Below are 18,179 nucleotides of genomic sequence, written 5' to 3'. Positions count from 1 at the left end.
CTGTAGATAAAGCCTCCATTGACCATTTGGAGCCTTGAATGTAGGTTTTTCTGTGTGAAACACTCTGGTGCACCTGCCTAAACACTGCAGCCTCAAGCACATACTCCACGTAGAAACGTATTTAGTACAGATGACTTTAAGTTTCCAAACCACACACACACACACACACCAAAAAATCAAAAGAAAAGAAAGAAAAAAACCAGGTGTCTGAGCAGAAGTGTAATTTCCCTTCATGCTGTGCCAGGACAAACTCCCAGAGTTCTTGTGTTTGATGGAGAAGAGACGTTTGTCCCGTTGACAGGTTTGAGGGACATCAGTCCGAGGTTTGACGTGTTCTGACAGGATGCATTAAGGTCACAGCCGCGGCGTCAGAATGGCCTTGGAATCACTGTGCACCAAAGCAGCACAGGCTCTGAGCTGCAGAGACTCCTAGTGGTAGAAGGCGGTACTGCGTTCAGATGAACAGGACGGACACTGGTGGAGACAAGGGTTTGGACACCCAGGGTTAATATATTTAACCCATGTTAGTTCAGGGTCCACCTTCAGCCTGATATGATCTAAAGTGGATCAGAACCAGTAAATAAGAACAGAACAAACTATAAATAATGACAAATATAATTTTTTTCTTTAAAATAACATTAAATTAAACTACAACAATCAAACATTTCACAATAAACAACATAAACACCAGTGTACCACAGACACTGGACAGTAGGGGGTCTAAGAGCCTCGTCCTGCTTTGTCCTGCTTTGTCCGGGTTCGTTCTGCTTTGTCCTTCATTCTTCTGCTTTGTCCTGTGTGCCTTCATTGTCCTGGTTTGTCTTGGTTCGCTCTGCTATGTCCAGTTGTCTTTTGTTGTCCCAGTTTGTCCCTGGTTATCTTTCTTTGTCCTGGTTCGTCCTGCTTTGTCCTTCTTTGTCCCAGTTTGTCCTGGTTCATCCTTCTTATCTAAGTTCGTCCTGGTTCGTCCTTCTCTATCCCAGTTTGTCATGGTTTGTCCTTCTTGTCCCAGTTTGTCATGGTTTGTCCTTCTTTGTCCCAGTTCTTCCTGGTTTGTCCTTCTTTGTCCCAGTTTGTCCTGGTTTGTCCTTCTTTGTCCTGGTTTATCCTGCTTTGTCCTTCTTTGTCCCAGTTGTCCTGGTTTGTCCGTCTTTGTCCTGGTTTGTCCTTCTATGTACTGGTTTGTCCTTCTTTGTCCTGGTTTGTCCTTCTTTGTCCTGGTTGTCCTGGTTTATCCGTTGCCTGATGCCTCTGTTGAGTCCATGATGCGTTCAGGTGTCTGCTTTCCGGCTGGGCCAAACCCCTCTGTCTCCCACCGGTACGCGGGTCCAGTTCTGGTCCTAGTCCTGGTTCTATCTCTGCGTCACCGTCCTCTGTCTTCTCTCTGTCCTTCTGTCTTTCTGTCCATCAGGTGATCAGACAGCTGATGAAGAAGGAGTTCACGCTGGAGTTTTCCAGAGACAGGAAGTCCATGTCGGTGTTCTGCACCCCTGTCAAACCGGGCTCCCAGAGCAAGATGTTCGTCAGGCATGAACCGATTTCCAACCACCATTGAAGGCACCATGACCAGCAGCAGATTAACCCTTTCATCCATGGAGTCACTCAAACTGCCACTGAAAACCAGAGCATTTCCAATAATTATTCCTAATTAGACAGATTTAGTATGGATGCTCATATGTCAGTGTACATTTATTATGAGAATACAAGTCATAGTTTAAAAAAAACAACTCAAAAATTAATAACAAAAATAATGTTGTACTTTTATGAGATTAAAAATTGTAATATTTTTGAAATAAATTCTCAACAGTGCGATAAAAAGTCATAATTTCTAAATTGTAAGCCTTAATCCTTGTAATGACAGTTTCCAGTTACAGCGAACGCAACAAACGAAGCATCAGCTTTCACTTCTGTTGGAGCGGACCGACTAATGCTAATGTGTTGATGGTGGGTGGGGCTAATAGGCTCAGTATTTGGTGGGCGGGGCTAATAGGCTCAGTATTTGTCCTTTGTGCGTAAACCCCAAATGAAAGTAGAACCTCACACCACTGGGTACGACTGTACTCTGGTAAATTAGGATAATTTTCCACCTGTTTTTAAATTACGATGTTATTCTCGTAATATTATGGCTTTATTCTCCAAATATGACGACTTTAATGTAATAAAAGTACAATGTTATTTTCCTCAAATGATGATTTTTTTTTAAAACTATGACTTTATTCTCATAATATTGTGACTTCATTCTCGTAAAAATCCTGATTTTGTCTCTATTTTATGACTTTATTCTTGTAGTAACAAGTGTTTTTATTTTTGTATGTGGCTTAATTCGCCGTCGTAGATAGCATGAAAAGTAGAATAAAAAATAAAACTGGATAAAATGAGTAGACGTAAATTTACAGTATTAACATTATGTGACAGGATGTATATATGAACATGTTAGCAGTATAAATAAAAAAAACAGTATGAATCTATGAACCAGTCATATAAACTAGTGCATTGATTTTTGATCAATATCGAATGAATATTGCAGAGCAGAAGATTATTACACATAATTATGTAACTATAATATAACATAAACACTAAAGTGTTGAAGAGACGATAAATAAAAAAATTATTTGCATCAGTAAGTTGAAAAACATCTTTTGATTGTTAAAGTTGTGTTAAGCTACAAACGGTTTATATAATATTCATATCTCACTTATTAATTCAATCAAACTCATTTAAGTCTTTTTAGGTGAAATATCAATTTCAGTTTATTAAGAATTCATGTTGAAAGGGTTAAAACTTTAGAACACGAGAGATTATTGATGCAGCTTCGTTTACAGTCAGACAATAACATACTTAAAAACATTACATCATATTAAACCATGAACACAAATATTCTTATTGTTGTTGTTGTTTGTCCCTGAATGGACCAATCAGGGCGCTCCAGAGAGTGTGATCGAGCGCTGTCAGTACCTCCGAGTGGGCAGCGGGAAGGTGACGCTGACGCCGTCTTACGGGACCAGCTCATGTCCAAGATCCTGGACTGGGGGACGGGGAGGGACACCCTCCGCTGCCTGGCCTTGGCCACCATGACAACCCCCCACGGAAAGAAGACATGGACCGTGGAGAACTCCAGCAAGTTTGTACAGTACGAGTACAGAGGGGGAGGGGCTTAGGAACAATAATAATAATAATAATAATAATGATAATAATGTCATGTCTTATTCAGTAAATGAATGAATGAGTGAATGTCTTTATTGTCATGTTCGTGTAATACAAAACTGATCATTTATCCTTTTTAAGGTGAAGAGAAATGACAGAAATATGATGGGGGGGCACTGATCTGCCTTGGCTTAGGTCTGCGCTCTGAGAGTGCTTTTCTAGTTCATTATAATTTAGTTTTATTTAGTTTGGACTTTTTTTTCTAATTCAGTTAGTTTTAATTAGTTGTTAGAGCAGTTTGCTAGTATTTTATTAGTTTTTGTTTTTTTTCTAAATGCTCAGTTTTAGTTTAGTTTTCATATTAGTTTTAGTTCTTTTTTATACCTTTTCTCTTCCTCGCCGTCGTATTCAAATAAATCCCACACAGGACTCGGCTGCTTTCTCCCAACTTTAGTCTCCAGACAAGTGACGGACTGTGAAGTGTTGTATGGTGCCACTAGCTAAAATTGCTAGAGTGAAATAAATGGATTTCATATCTGTCCGACATTGACAAACATGAAAATGAAGGGAGTTTTATCCATTAATTTTTTATCCGTTTTAGTTAGTTTTGTAAACACACAATACAGTTTCAGTTAGTTATCGTTTTTTTTCCTTTTAATTATAGTTTTTATTTATTTCAGTTAACGAAAAGTTTTTTTCATTCTTGTTTTCCAGGAATAATTCCATTAGAAGTTTTCAGCAGCAAGTGTTGAATTTAGTCAGATTGTGTTTTTAGACAGACCCCCCCTAACCCCCCCCCCAAACCCCCCCCGCCCCTCTCTGTTCATTCAGTTGGGTCTGACCTTCGTGGGCTGTGTGGGATGCTGGACCCGCCCAGGAAGGAGGTGATTGGCTCGGTGAAACTGTGCACGAGGCGGGGATCCGGGTCATCATGATCACGGGAGACAACAAGGGCAACGGCCGTGGCCATCTGCAGGAGGATCGGCATCTTCAACGAGGACCAGGACGTGGCGGGGATGGCCTACACGGGTCGCGAGTTTGACGACCTCCCGCCCGAAGCCCAAGAGAAGCTGTCAAACGGGCGCGATGCTTCGCCCGCGTCGAGCCAGCACACAAGTCTAAAATCGTGGGATACCTGCAGTCGTTCGACGAGATCACGGCCATGGTGAGTGAGTTACAGACGTCTGCTTCAACCAAATTACTGCTGTGGAGAGTTTAAAATATATATGTACCTTCACTGGGACAATGTCTACAAAGTCTGTCCACAGTGTTCAGAAATTAGACTTTTTGAATTTTTTTTTCTTTTCCTTTTTTTTTTTAACCACCATCCCCCCATCCCCCTTCCTATCTTCGGAGGACAACCTTAGTTTAAATTACAGCTTGTGTTTAAGTAACGGTCTTAAACTTTATATTCACATGTCCATCTGTTCCTTGCTTGTTTACATCAACATGGGGGGGGGGGGGGGGTCATATCGATGAAAGTGTGCTTTTTGAATTTTTGACACATTTTTTAAATCTTCTGTTCTTTTCCTTCTACTGGTCCATCTGTTTATGGTTTAGAGCATGTAAATGGTTCCAGATATCAGTCTAGTTCCTATTGGTCACTGATAGAAGTCAGATATGGACTGTCATTTGGGTTCATGACCTTTGACCTTGAAGGGTCAAATTCAAGGTCACCAATGTCTACATTTTGACAATCTCAGGGTGTTTGTGCAGGCCTTGAAAGTCTTTAAAAGTATGGAATTTTTAAACTCGGTTTTCCAGGCCATGAAAAGCCTGGAATTTTGTATGAAAGTCTTAATAAAGTATGTAAAAAAAGGTTAGAGTCTGTTCAAGGTACATAGTGTGTCAGATAACTACAGGAGAAAAAAAACATATATAAAAAAAACTTGATCTGGTTTCAGTAACCAGTTGGTTGTGGGATGATTCTAGTGGAACTGGTTTATGTGATATTCATGCACTTTGTGATGTTCATGTTTTAAAAAGGTTTTTACTGCAAATTATGCCTTAATTCATTCATACATTTATTGAATTGAGTTTTTCTACTACACACACAGTTCTAATCTCACCCAAAAAAGTAGGAACACAAGTATAAAAAGAACATAAAGTTAAGGTCTGTGAGAAAAATAGCAAGGAGTCTGGACTTTTAATTTGGATAATGAGCAAACACCCTGAATCTTCTTCTCTGGAACTATTGGTCGGATTCATTACCTCCGCCAAAGAGGTTATGTTTTTGCTGGCGTTGGTTTGTCTGTCTGTCTGTGTGTCTGTGTGCAAGATAACTCAAAAAGTTATGGATGGATTTGGATGAAAATTTCAGGAAATGTTGATACTGGCACAAGGAACAAATGATTAAATTTTGGTGATTGATGATGTTTTGTGTCAGACTGGAGACGGTGTGAACGACGCCCCGGCTCTGAAGAAGGCGGAGATCGGAATCGCCATGGGCTCCGGGACGGCAGTGGCCAAGTCTGCGTCGGAGATGGTCCTGTCCGACGATAACTTCTCCACCATCGTGGCCGCCGTGGAGGAGGGTAGGGCCATCTACAACAACATGAAGCAGTTCATCAGATACCTGATCTCATCCAACGTGGGGGAGGTCGTGTGGTGAGTGAACCCTGACCCCCTGACCCCGCCCTCAGGCTGAACCTCCCGCTCATGCGTCTCATCCTCCTCCAGTATCTTCCTCACTGCCATCCTGGGTGTTCCTGACCCCCTGACCCCTGACCCCTGACCCCACCCTCAGGTTGAACCTCCAGCTCATGCGTCTCCTCATTCTCCTCCAGTATCTTCCTCACTGCCATCCTGGGTCTTCCTGAGGCCCTGATCCCGGTCCAGCTGCTGTGGGTCAACCTGGTGACGGACGGACTTCCTGCCACCGCCCTGGGCTTCAACCCCCCCGACCTGGACATCATGGACAAACCTCCCCGCAACCCCAAGGAGCCTCTGATCTCCGGCTGGCTCTTCTTCAGATACCTGGCCATTGGAGGTAGCATTAGCATTAGCGCCACAAAATTTAGAATTACACACAACTATATTATTACACTTATTATGTTTGTCTATTTTTATTTTTTTTCTGTTGTATTGATAATTTCTTTCCTGCTACTTTTTATTCGACTGCAACAACCAATAATTTCCCCCTGGGATTAATAAAGTATTCTGATATATATACAGGTAATATGGGATATATACAGGTAAGATAAGATATATACAGGTGATATATAGAATACATACAGTTAACATAGGATATATACAGGTAATACACAGAATATATATAGGAAATATATAGGATATATACAGTTAATATCAGATATATACAGGTAATATATAGAATATATACAGGTAATATATAGAATATATATAGGTAATATAGATATATACAGGTAGAATATATACAGGAAATATAGAGATATATACAGGTAATCTAGGATATATACAGGTAGTATATAGAATATATACAGGAAATATATAGGACATATACAGGTAGAATATAGAATATAGACAGGAAATATTAAGATACGATACAGGTAATATAGGAATATATACAAGGTAAAATGGAAACACAACATTAGCACTTCTGTTTTTCCACATTTAGTAAATATTGGGTAAAGTTTTGCGCAGATGTCCAATGGAAAATCGATGTATGACTTAAACCTGAACTTTACTTTATCCCTTTTGTCTTTTTTCTCCGTCTTTTTTTTTTTTTTTTTTACTTTTTTGTCTTTTCTTTCTTCTTTTTCTTCATCTTTCATCTGTATCGTTTACTTCATCTTTTTTGTCTTTTTTTGTCTTAGTCATCTTTTTAAGTCTTTTTCTTCTTTGTCTTTTCATTTTTTTCCTTCATCATCATTTAGTAAATATCGGTAGAATTTTCCGCATATGTCGAATGGAAAAGCTTCTATTGCATCTCCAGTTGGTGGCTGAATGTGCGTTTGTTTTTCCTGTAGGTTACGTGGGTCTGGGAACGGTGAGCGCTGCCACCTGGTGGTACCTGTTCGATAAGGATGGTCCACAGGTGACCTTTATCAGCTGGTGAGTCCAAACACCAAGACCCACCACCGTTTATCTGGGTCATTTCACCTCAGCCCTGGTTCATGTCACAGAAAAAATGAACAGGACAACTTACTTTAAGCTTCGTTAGTCACAAATTCACATTTGCAAAATCCCAAATCAAGACACTTGTTACATATCAGGTTTCACTCCTGTACGTTAACTTGTCTTTATCTGGACTGTTTTTGTATTTTGCTGCTGTTAACAGTGAAGTTACCCCACGATCGGATCAATACAGTCTTATCTTATCTGACTCATCTTATCTTTATCACATTTTTATCTTATTTATCTTTATCTTATTTTATCTTATGTTATCTTTATCTCATCTTATCTTCATCTTATCTTTTTCTTATCTTATTAGATCTTGTCCTTATCTTATCTGATCTCATCTTTACTCATTGTTATCTTATCTTACCTTTTCTTATCCTTATCTTATTTTTTTCTTCTCTCATCTCATCCTTATGACTACATCTCACATCATGACATCACACTAATATGCATAATATAAAATTACATGAACAAAGAATCTCAATAGTTGTGTTTGTCTGTAGTTTGAATCTTGGTCCAACATGTGTTGAAGTCATTTTCCTTAAAAAATGACACAGATCTGAATAAATGTAACTTCAAGCTTAAAAAAAAACCAGAATATTTTCCCAGAGTGTTGATATTTATTTATTTAACTATAACAGAGATGTGTTTTGACCTGTTTTAGTTCCGCAGAATATTTTGGCAGATTTTCTATTTGCCCGTTTGTTCCTCTTGAAAGTGTATGACTTGGGCGTGGCCGGCCCAGGTCTGTTGTTTGGTTCCGTCTGTCCGTTCCTGGACGCTGCAGGTTTGTCGACGCCAACAGAGTCCACAAATAGAAAAGTCCGACCCCAGTGTTGTGGGGGCGGGAACTGGGCCAAGGTTCCCCAGCTGTTCCCCCCCTCAGATCTGGGCTCCAGGTCGCAGAGGTCCTCCTGACATCCCGCCAATGCGCGCACGCGCACACACACACACACACACACACACACACACACACACACACACACACACGCTGGTAAACACACACACACGCCACCACTAACGCCATAATCTCCCTCTGCAGAGACACTTCATGCAATGCACCGAAGAAAACCCCATGTTCAAGGGCATCGACTGCGAGGTGTTTGAGTCACGTTACCCCACCACCATGGCGCTGTCCGTCCTGGTCACCATCGAGATGTTCAACGCCCTCAACAGGTCAGTGGGCGGTCATGGAACCGCCACGTCCACGCCACAAAAAACACATCCAACACACACACACATCGCAGATCTTTAAAGGAGTGAGATTTAGCTTTTGGGGGTTTTTTTGGACACTTTTCATTTATAAACATTTTAATTTCTCAAAACAAGAAAAAGAAAGTGAGGTTTGAGGATAACAATTAGAACATAAACATGTCTACAACATCAGCTGTTTTTAAATTAAACTGTCACCGTTTGTGAAGACTGTCCATTTCTCCAGTTCCTCCGAAGCTGCAGGGTTAAAGTCATGTGTTCCATCAGTTTAACCCACTGGTTCCAACCTTTTTTTACTCCTGACCCCATTTAACATCACAAATTTTGCTGACGCCAGACAGTGAAAACAGAAACTTTTTTGCTACAATTAAGTAGTTTTTGATCCTGTAATAGTTTTCTATACTATGTTTCAAGTACAGGTGAATTTAGAGGACATTAATCTATATAATGTATATTATTGTGGACGGAAACAGAAAAAAATGTCTCTGTTTTGAATTTCTGGGCTCGCCAGAAATTTGTGATGTTAATATGGGGTCAAGAGTAAAAAAAAGTTGAAACCACTGGTTTAGATAAATATGAGCCCTTAACTTGAGCATATTATGCACACTTTGGACCTCATGTGATTAAAGGTCATGTTATGGTTCTTCTACCAAGAAATACATCAGAACCAGAATTAATCCCAGGGGGACATTATTGTGTTAGTCGCTCCATTCAAGTAAATAAAAAGTAGCAGGAAAGAAATTATCAATACAACCTAAATAAATAAAATAAGAACACTCCGTTAAGACACAAAAATTAGAACAGCCATTGTAGAATACATACTGATAATATATTATCAATATGATAATTAAATAAATATACATAAGTGTGCAAAAATGTGATGAGTTATTATAATGATGTGGTTTTAAGGTGGAGTTAAAAATAATGTAATAATATTAAAATAATGCTCTGAAGAAGAGACGTGCTCAAGTGGATGAAATTTAAAAAAAAAAAAAAAAAAAAAAAGTCAAAAGTTTCAAAACTAACTGTATGAAAACCCTGTTGACATGAGTCCCAGGTGTGTTTAGAGGGACGCCTGTGGGTGTAAATACCAGAGGGTTGAACTGACGGACGCTGCAGAGGAACCAGGATCTGGGATGAACTGGAACCATGGAGTCAGCATCCAAATAAAAACACAGCAGAGGGTAAACTGCCCTGGGGGGTTTGGACAGATTCAGACCAGACAGTAGATTCTATAGAAACTAATGTGTCACACAGGAAAGAATTAAAGGAGGGGAGAGAGGAGTGAAGAGAAAAAAACTGTCCCATCCCCAGACCAGGACCCTGAGGAACACCCACACATGTTTACATGGCCTGACCTCCTGAAGTGGAAGGAAACGGATGGATGGATGGGTGATGGATGGGTAGATGGATGGGATGGAATATAGAATATCCAGACTTAGAACTCTGTTAGTGTTCCTACTTCCATATAAGGACGTGATGTTTTTGTTGGTCCAGTTTTGTCGGAGAACCAGTCCCCTGCTCCGGATGCCTCCATGGGTCAACATCTGGCTTCTGGGGGCCATCATCCTGTCGCTGTCACTGCATTTCCTGATCCTCTACGTAGAACCTCTGCCGGTGAGTACGACTTACGACTGGACAGTACAAGAAGACTGACCCCACGGATGAATAGAATAGAATAGAATAGAATAGAATAGAATAGAATAGATAGAATGGCATAAATACCAAACATAATATAGAAAACAGCTCTTCAACCAGTACATCCACCTGATTAAACAGACCAGTGAATGAACAGACAAATAGAGCCCCCCCCCACCAGGTTGTTGGGTCATGTGTGCTCAGGTCTGGTGTGGGCGTTAATGTTGGCATGTGCTTTCAGCTGATCTTCCAGGTGACTCCTCTGCTCTGGTCCCAGTGGATCGTGGTGCTGAAGATCTCCATCCCCGTCATCCTCCTGGACGAGGCGCTCAAATACGTGTCCAGGAACCATCTAGAAGGTACTGGAGTGGCTCCGACGGCTCGGCTCCACGTCTGTGCTCTTTGATGTTCTCTGGGTTTGATGTTCAGATCAGATGGAATCTTCATCACTCTCCTCTTCTTCTTCTTTTTTTCTTCTCTCCTGTTTCTAATGCAGCCTAAAGTCTTTTTATCTCACCTTCTGTGCAAAGGTACAACGCTTCCACCTGTTCTCACTGTGTTTTTTTATATATTTCTTTCTTTAGTTATTTATTTATTTATTTATTATTTATTTATATTTTAGCAGCACATTTAAGAAATGCAGGTTAAAGATTGTGTGTGTGTGTGTGTGTGTACTTGTATGATGTGTGTGTACATGTATAAACGTATGTATGTGTGTGTGTGTATATAAAAATAAGAGTAATGCAAAAGGAAGAGGGAGATAAATATATATTATCAATATTTTATAGAAAAGGGGTGGGTTTAAAGAAGTTGCACTTTGTCCCGCCCCTTTTTGTGCATGTAAATGAAACTATTGTGTTTGTTTTCTTTCTTTTTTTTCCTATTCTTTTCTGTTTTTCTTTCTAAATTGTCTTGATTGTTTTTTTATTATTTCTTTTTTATTTGTTCACATATCTGTTAAATTTCGTTGCATGTTCAGACTAAATCATTAAAATCTAATCTAATCCTTTTATTCTAAGGCTCCGTTGACAGCAGGTCTTAATGCGCAATTCAGATTTTTGGGTGAAATCTGATTTTTTTGTGTTGGTTCATATTCTACATTAAATGCGACTTCTATCCATTTTGAGTATGAACTAAATGTGACCCTGAAGTGACCCACATGCACTAAAGAGGTCCTGAAGTGACCCACATGCACTGAAGAGGTCCTGATGGAAGACGAGACCATGCTGACACACACTGTGTTTATGGAAGGAAATATGGAGGACCAAGAACTGGGACATTTGTTGCATTTTGTTGAGCCCGTTTACATCCACACCAATACTCCGATCATTATCCGATGTCTGGAGTTATCGGATTATTCCAGTGATCATGTGAACGGGATAATCTGATCAGATTTATTATTGGATCCATTAACATCAGTAATCTGATTAGGAGCAATCTGATTAACACACCGAGATTTCTCCCCAATACTCCGCTGTCTTCACGTATGTAAACAGGTTAATCTGATTTGTTTCGTTCTTTTACGTCGTTTACACTGTGTTTATAGAAGTAAATATGTTTTTCCTGTCGCTCCTCCTCCCGGGACACAGAATTGTGACGTTTGTTGCATTTCAATGGCGTAAATCCAATTATGGCCTGGAGCATCTAAACCAGGGTTTTTAATAATTATCGCATTTCTTAAATGCATGTAAATGTGTTAGATTTGATTATAACAGTTATCCGATTACTCCCAGATATCGGAGTCTTATGGTCATGTGAATGAGCTCAATGATGTAAAGGTCGGATAAATGCAACCTGGCCATTCAGACTGAAGTCGCATTGGAAAATATCAGATCTGTATCAGATTTAGGACCACATATGAAAGTGGTCTGGGTCAGATTTAGGACCACATATGACAGCGGTCTGGGTCAGATTTAGGACCACATATGACAACGGTCTGGGTCAGATTTAGGACCACATATGAAAGTAGCCTGGGTCAGATTTAGGACCACATATGACAGTGGTCCGGGTCAGATTTAGGACCACATATGACAGTGTTCCGGGTCAGATTTAGGACCACATATGAAAGTGGTCTGGGTCAGATATTAGCGGTCTGGGTCAGATTTAGGACCACATCTGAAAGCGGTCTGGGTCAGATTTAGGACCACATATGACAGTGGTCCAGGTCAGATTTAGGATCACATATGAATGTGGTCTGGGTCATATTTAGGACCACATAGGAAAGTGGTGTGGGTCAGATTAGTGCTGTTCAGACTGTCTGGAACAGATCAGATCCAGGTCACATATGGACACGTTTACCTGTACTGTGAATGGAGCCACAATCTGTAATTGATCCTTTTGAGTCTAATCCAGTCAAACTCATGTTAGTTCTGGTCCCAAATCCTCCTCATATGGATCAGATCAGTAAAACAATACCCTCCTAATATAGAAATAATGTCCACTCCAATCCTTCTTCTGTTTTAGATCTAATCATTTTTGTTTTTTTATCCCCCCCGACAGGTGACGAGGAGAAGAAATATCGGAGGAGATGGCAGCTGAACTAAGACCTCTCCCTCAACACTCACACTTAGAAACACGCCGACCCTCTTAGCCCCGCCCCCTGTCCCCGCCCCCCCACTCCTGCATGTCCGTCCAACCAACCACCACTAGACGTGAGCAGGGCTTGCATGAGGACGAGCGCGGTAGAAACGACAGCACGCTTGTTCCTGCGAGCACGGCTTCGTATGAATGTGTGAATGTGTGAATGAAAGCGGATGCACGCAGGTGTTTTTAGACGCCAGAGCACGAAACAACCGCAGAAACGAAAGAGCACACCTGCACAGGCCTCTGCTGCTTTACCCAAACGTCTGTCTGCTCATTGTGTTTTCCACTGTACAGAGGGAGTGGTGCAGGAACTGGAGGGGGGAGGGGGGAGGGGAGGGGACGGGGTTTGTCTAAAATCAATACAGAGGCAGAAAGACAGATGGAGACGGAGAGGCGGCGCTAACACTGACGGAAGACGAGGGAAAAGGGGAAACGACGGTTGAATGTTCACCTGGAGGTACCGCCCACACCCGAAGCCCTGCCTTAACAGCAGCACAAACATACACTATGTGGACAAAAGTATGTGGACACATTGGGTCCACATACTTTTGTCCATATGCTGTAGAAACACTCATATTTCACTGATTTATTCATTGTTGTTCATTTTGTTGGTTATTTTGGTCTTTTTTTGTTATTTTTTAATTATTTTGTTCATTTTGTTGGTTATTTTGTCTTTTTTTGTTATTTTTAATTATTTTGTTCATTTTGTTGATTATTTTTGGCCTTTTTGTTATTTTTTGGATTATTTTGTTCATTTTGTTGATTATTTTGGTCTTTTTATTTTTAATTATTTTTGATTATTTTGGTCTTTTTTTAGTCATTTTTTAATTCTTTTATTTATTTTGTAGATTATTTTGGTCTTTTTTTTGTTTCTTTACATTATTTTGTTCATTTTGTTGATTATTTGGTCTTTTGTTATTTTCATTTTTTGATTAATTTGGTCTTTTTTTGTCATTTTTTAAATTCTTTTGTTCATTTTGTTGATTATTTTGGTCTTTTTTGTTATTTTGTTCAGTTTGTTGATTATTTTGGTCTTTTTTTGAATTTTTTTTCATTATTTTGTTCATTTTGTTGATTATTTTGGCCTTTTTTATTGACTCATTGACTTGGAACATCTTAGATCCCTCTTCAAAGACTAGAAATTCAGTCCAAACCATCTCTGAGTCATTTTAGAAGCAAAAATAATAAACCAAACTAACCAATGCAATGATATTTATCCCATAATATAAAACTATATTCTGTTAGAACGTGTCCACATACTTTTGTCCACATCTCCGTCCCCTCCATCCATCAGACTCCGTCTTCTCCTCCCTCTCCGTCTTTCTTTCTCCGGGCAGCTGTTGTGCCCTGGGTCTGGACTTACAGGGCCTTTGTTTGTTTTTTGCGTTGGGTTTTATGGCTGCGTTGCTCCGCCTACAGGTGTGAATAGCTTTACGCTGCTTTGGCCGCTTCCTTTTCTCCTTTTCCCTTCCTTCCTTCACCAAAATATAAAACGCAAATAAAAAAAAAAAAAAGAAAAAATGTGAAAATCCAGCAGGAACCAGTGCGTTTGGTCCAGAAGGGCCCAGCTGGACCTGTCCCGCCCCACTTTAATGCCCATCTGCTGCGCTGCTATCGGACTCAGAACTGTCACTATTCATGGCCAAACATTTAATTTAACCCATAAAGACCCAGAGGTTTTTTTAAAAAATATATATATTTAACTGATTTATCACCATTTATTTTGACATTATCCTTAATATTTTGCTTTTTTTTTTCCAATGAACATCAGGTATTTTCTTACATTTAATTCACTGATCATGTAGATTTTTAAAGTAAATGCAAAGGTTATGTCACACACACAGAAAACTGAAGAAAAAAGGAGTTTTTCCAGTCCAATCCATCATTAATTGACCATAAACCCAGTGTGTTTATCCACTGTTATTGATTCAACTCCATGGGTTTTACTGGTAACAGTGTTTCCATGGTAACTATGGAGACTCTGAACGTCCAAATATGGTCATATCTGATGACCATGAAAAGATGAAGAACTGTATTTTACACCAATTATTGACATGGATTGATAGGATTAATGGATCAGCGGGTATTAAACAGTTTAGATCAGTAGACAGTTTGGGTCTTTATGGGTTAATTATCCTAAATTAAAGTCGATTAGAGGAACAGGATGATGCTTCATGACATTTTAGGAACAGGAAGCGTCTCGGGGCATTAATCTGCTTTTTATCGACCACTGATTCGTTCACTTCTGTCAAAGTCAGATTGAATCGAATGGGACTCTTGGAGTTGAACAGCAGAAATGTCAGTAAAGCACTTGATCAATGGTCTGATTTCTGATTCACTTTATTGATCGTTTATATCAGGGCTGTAAAATCACATCAGTCCATGTTCCACATTCAGACCAATATGATCGAAAGTGGATCAGAACCAGGACAATTAGAACATAGAAAAAAATGACAGACTAATTTTTTTTTGTTTGTTTGTTTTAGTGTAAAAAAACCCCATTAAATTATGGAAATATTTAATAAAATGTGAATAAACTGATCAAATACAAACATGTAAAACATTTATAAATGAGGCTTAATGTTAAAATTACCTATTTTTCTGAAGAAATTTCCATTTTTTCAGGTTATTCACATAATTTTTTGAAAGGATAAATTGTAAATGTAAATATTTTTATCTAATTATACTTTTTTTTTTTACATTAAAACAAACAGAAACATTAGTATTTGTCATTGTGACTTTAGATCAAACTGGTCTGAATGTGGAACCTGGACTCAAACCAGTTCAACATCCTTGACTGTTAATATCTTTAGTGTCATTTTTTAATCCCGGGGATCGGATCGGACTCTTCATCGGGTCTTTTTTTTTTTTTACCCTCAGACCGCATGTTTGACCCCCTGATGTCTGTCTGTTTACGAAGCCCATGAGCGTGTTTGCCTTATTTAACCCACTGCACGTCCACAGCGTCCATGTGGAAATGAATGTTCCTGCTCAGCCTGCATACACACATATACACACTAACACATACACATATACATATACACAGAGACATATACACACTAACACGCACTCACACACACATACATATATACACACACACATACATATATACACACATAAACACACACACATACATACACACACTTATACATATATACACACACACACATATATACACACACATACATATATACACATACATACACACACACACACACACACACACACACACACATACACATGCACACACTTGACCATGAAATTCCACCTGATCGCGTGACGTCACAGAGTCCGAATGTCCACACGGTCGGAGGCTGTTGGACCGGACACCGCTGTCCGTCTGGCTTTAAGCTCCGCACCCTCCGCTCCTCGCTCTCAGTGCTTTTGCGACTCACTTGGGTGTTTTTTATTCTGAATAATAATATTAATAATAATAATGATAATGATGTATTTGACTGAATGAACCGCGGGGGTCGGATTGTGTCTTTACGTCTTAATCCTGGGTTTGGGTTCAGGTCCTGGTGCTCCTCGAGCCGGGTCGGACCGCTTCCACGTGGGGTCGAGGGGAGTCGATGTTAACGGAAGCGTCTAAAGGTGCTGGAGTTAGATGAACGTCCACCACACCCGTTCATTTAAATAAGAACATATCACACACGTGGACCAGGACCGCCCGGGGTCCAGACTCAGACCTGGACCGTCCTGGTTCCAGACTCAGACCTGGACCATCCTGGTTCCAGATTCACAGACCTGGACGTTCTTAGTCCTGATTCCTGTCCCGGTCCCAGGTCTCCACGGCCCAGTCCTTGTCCCAGTCCCATTCTAGTCCTGGTCCCTGTCCCATTTGCGGTCCCTTTCCTGGTGCCAGTCCTGGCCCCAGTCCAGGTCTCCAGTCCTGGTCTGGTTCCCAGTCCTGGTCCTTGTCTGAATCCCTGTACCAGTCCCAGTCCTAATCCCTAGTCCTGGTCTAGGTCCTGGTCCGTGTAGTCCTTCTGTTCCTGTTTATTTACTACTGAATCAGACCCTGACGGTCCCTGACTGTTCCTGACGGGCCCTGATGAACCCTGACGGACCCAGATGGATCCAGATGGACCCTGTCGGACCCTGACGGACTCTGGTGGACCCTGTTACTGTACTAATAACCTTTCCAGTTTTGAATGTCTCCATAACTTTATTGAAACATCAGACATGAACCGTATTTGGACGTTTGTGGATCTCATGGAATCTAAGGATGTAGTTTTTCTAGATTAGAGCGGTTGGTTCTTCGTTGTTACCGTTTGCTTTTACCGTTGCCGGGGTGGTTTTGTTTTTGTTTGTCTTTTATCGTAGGGAAAAGAATATGACGTTAGGTTTAAGGTAGACCAGAGTCACGCTTACGCTAACAACCGTATGAGGACGAACCAGCTGCGTCCGGTTTCCACTGAGCGCTAAGCAGTGATGCATCCTGGGATATGAAGTTTTCTGACTGTACTCTGAAGGGCTTGGTGTGGATTCAGGCTTTAGAGACCCCCGATGGTCCCAGAACGGCCCCCCAAACCCTCCGATCTGACAATAAAAACACAGAGCAGATTGGCTTGGTCCTCCATCCACCCAGGTCCTTCTTCTGTCTTTATATTTACCCGTAAGTCGTCTCTAGAGCCTCAGTTCCACCTCTGAGAAATTCAAAGGGTTCTCTGTATTGCCTTGTTAATATTACATGTGGACACATAATTTTATAAATGACAAAGACGTGGAAATAAAGATTATTTATCTTGTTATTTATTCAGAGGTTGTGTCCTTTTTTCTGTTGTTTCCACTTATTTGTAATAGAAATAAGGACTTTTAACATGATTTTCAATCATTTTTCTCTTCAGATATGATAAAAGGTTGTCAAACAAGTAGATACAAGATGATATGTTACAATATATTACATTACAATATATTACATCACATTATATTACATTACATTTGGTTGTCAAACAAGTATATATGATATATGATAGAATATGTTACAATACATTACAATTAGTGGTGGGCAGCGATTAAATTTTTTAATCGTGATTAATCGCATGGCTTTCTGCGATTAATTGCGATTAATCGCATAGTTGTTTAGGGGGGGGGCGGTACGCATCAACAGCATGTATTGCCTTTCAGTGATATTCCAGACTGGAAGTACTCCGGTGATAAAAATAATTGCACGTCAGTGCTTCCAAACAACTGTGTCCTTCTCAGCCCCACCATCTGAAGACATTTAAAATGAAAATGTCCATGTAAAAAAACACTACTTTCACACATGTTTATGTCCCCACCAGTGTATTTACAGTTGTGAGTGATTGACAGGAGTCTTAAACCCACTAATCAGTACTAATACTAATAAGCCCATTAATATGTGATGTTCAGTTGTTCAAAGCAAGCAAAAGGGGCCCTGAAGTGGTCAGAATAAGTGGCACTAAGGTATGTTTTGTTCTTTCCGTGTTACCGTAGTCAGTTCGGACATAGAACTAACAGACATGTTTCTTTCACTCTTG

At 40.1% G+C, this 18,179-nt stretch overlaps 1 protein-coding gene across 1 annotated transcript in view; it reads left to right on the top strand.

The window, feature by feature from the left end:
- atp2a3 (ATPase sarcoplasmic/endoplasmic reticulum Ca2+ transporting 3) overlaps positions 1–13,292 on the top strand; it is an 81,562-nt gene extending 68,270 nt beyond the window's left edge. Inside the window, 15 exon segments of the mRNA XM_030153211.1 lie at positions 1,412–1,526; positions 2,918–2,989; positions 2,992–3,136; positions 3,980–4,053; positions 4,056–4,099; positions 4,101–4,206; positions 4,209–4,309; positions 5,531–5,751; positions 5,931–6,133; positions 7,092–7,160; positions 7,163–7,176; positions 8,285–8,418; positions 9,963–10,071; positions 10,334–10,451; positions 12,592–13,292. Coding sequence (XP_030009071.1) covers positions 1,412–1,526; positions 2,918–2,989; positions 2,992–3,136; positions 3,980–4,053; positions 4,056–4,099; positions 4,101–4,206; positions 4,209–4,309; positions 5,531–5,751; positions 5,931–6,133; positions 7,092–7,160; positions 7,163–7,176; positions 8,285–8,418; positions 9,963–10,071; positions 10,334–10,451; positions 12,592–12,635 — 1,569 coding nt within the window. The 3' untranslated portion in view covers positions 12,636–13,292.
- Positions 13,293–18,179: the final 4,887 nt, after the last annotated feature.

This window comes from Sphaeramia orbicularis, chromosome 14 (assembly GCF_902148855.1).
Source record: "Sphaeramia orbicularis chromosome 14, fSphaOr1.1, whole genome shotgun sequence".
NCBI lineage: Eukaryota > Metazoa > Chordata > Actinopteri > Kurtiformes > Apogonidae > Sphaeramia > Sphaeramia orbicularis.
This window is presented reverse-complemented; position numbering and strand designations above follow the sequence as displayed.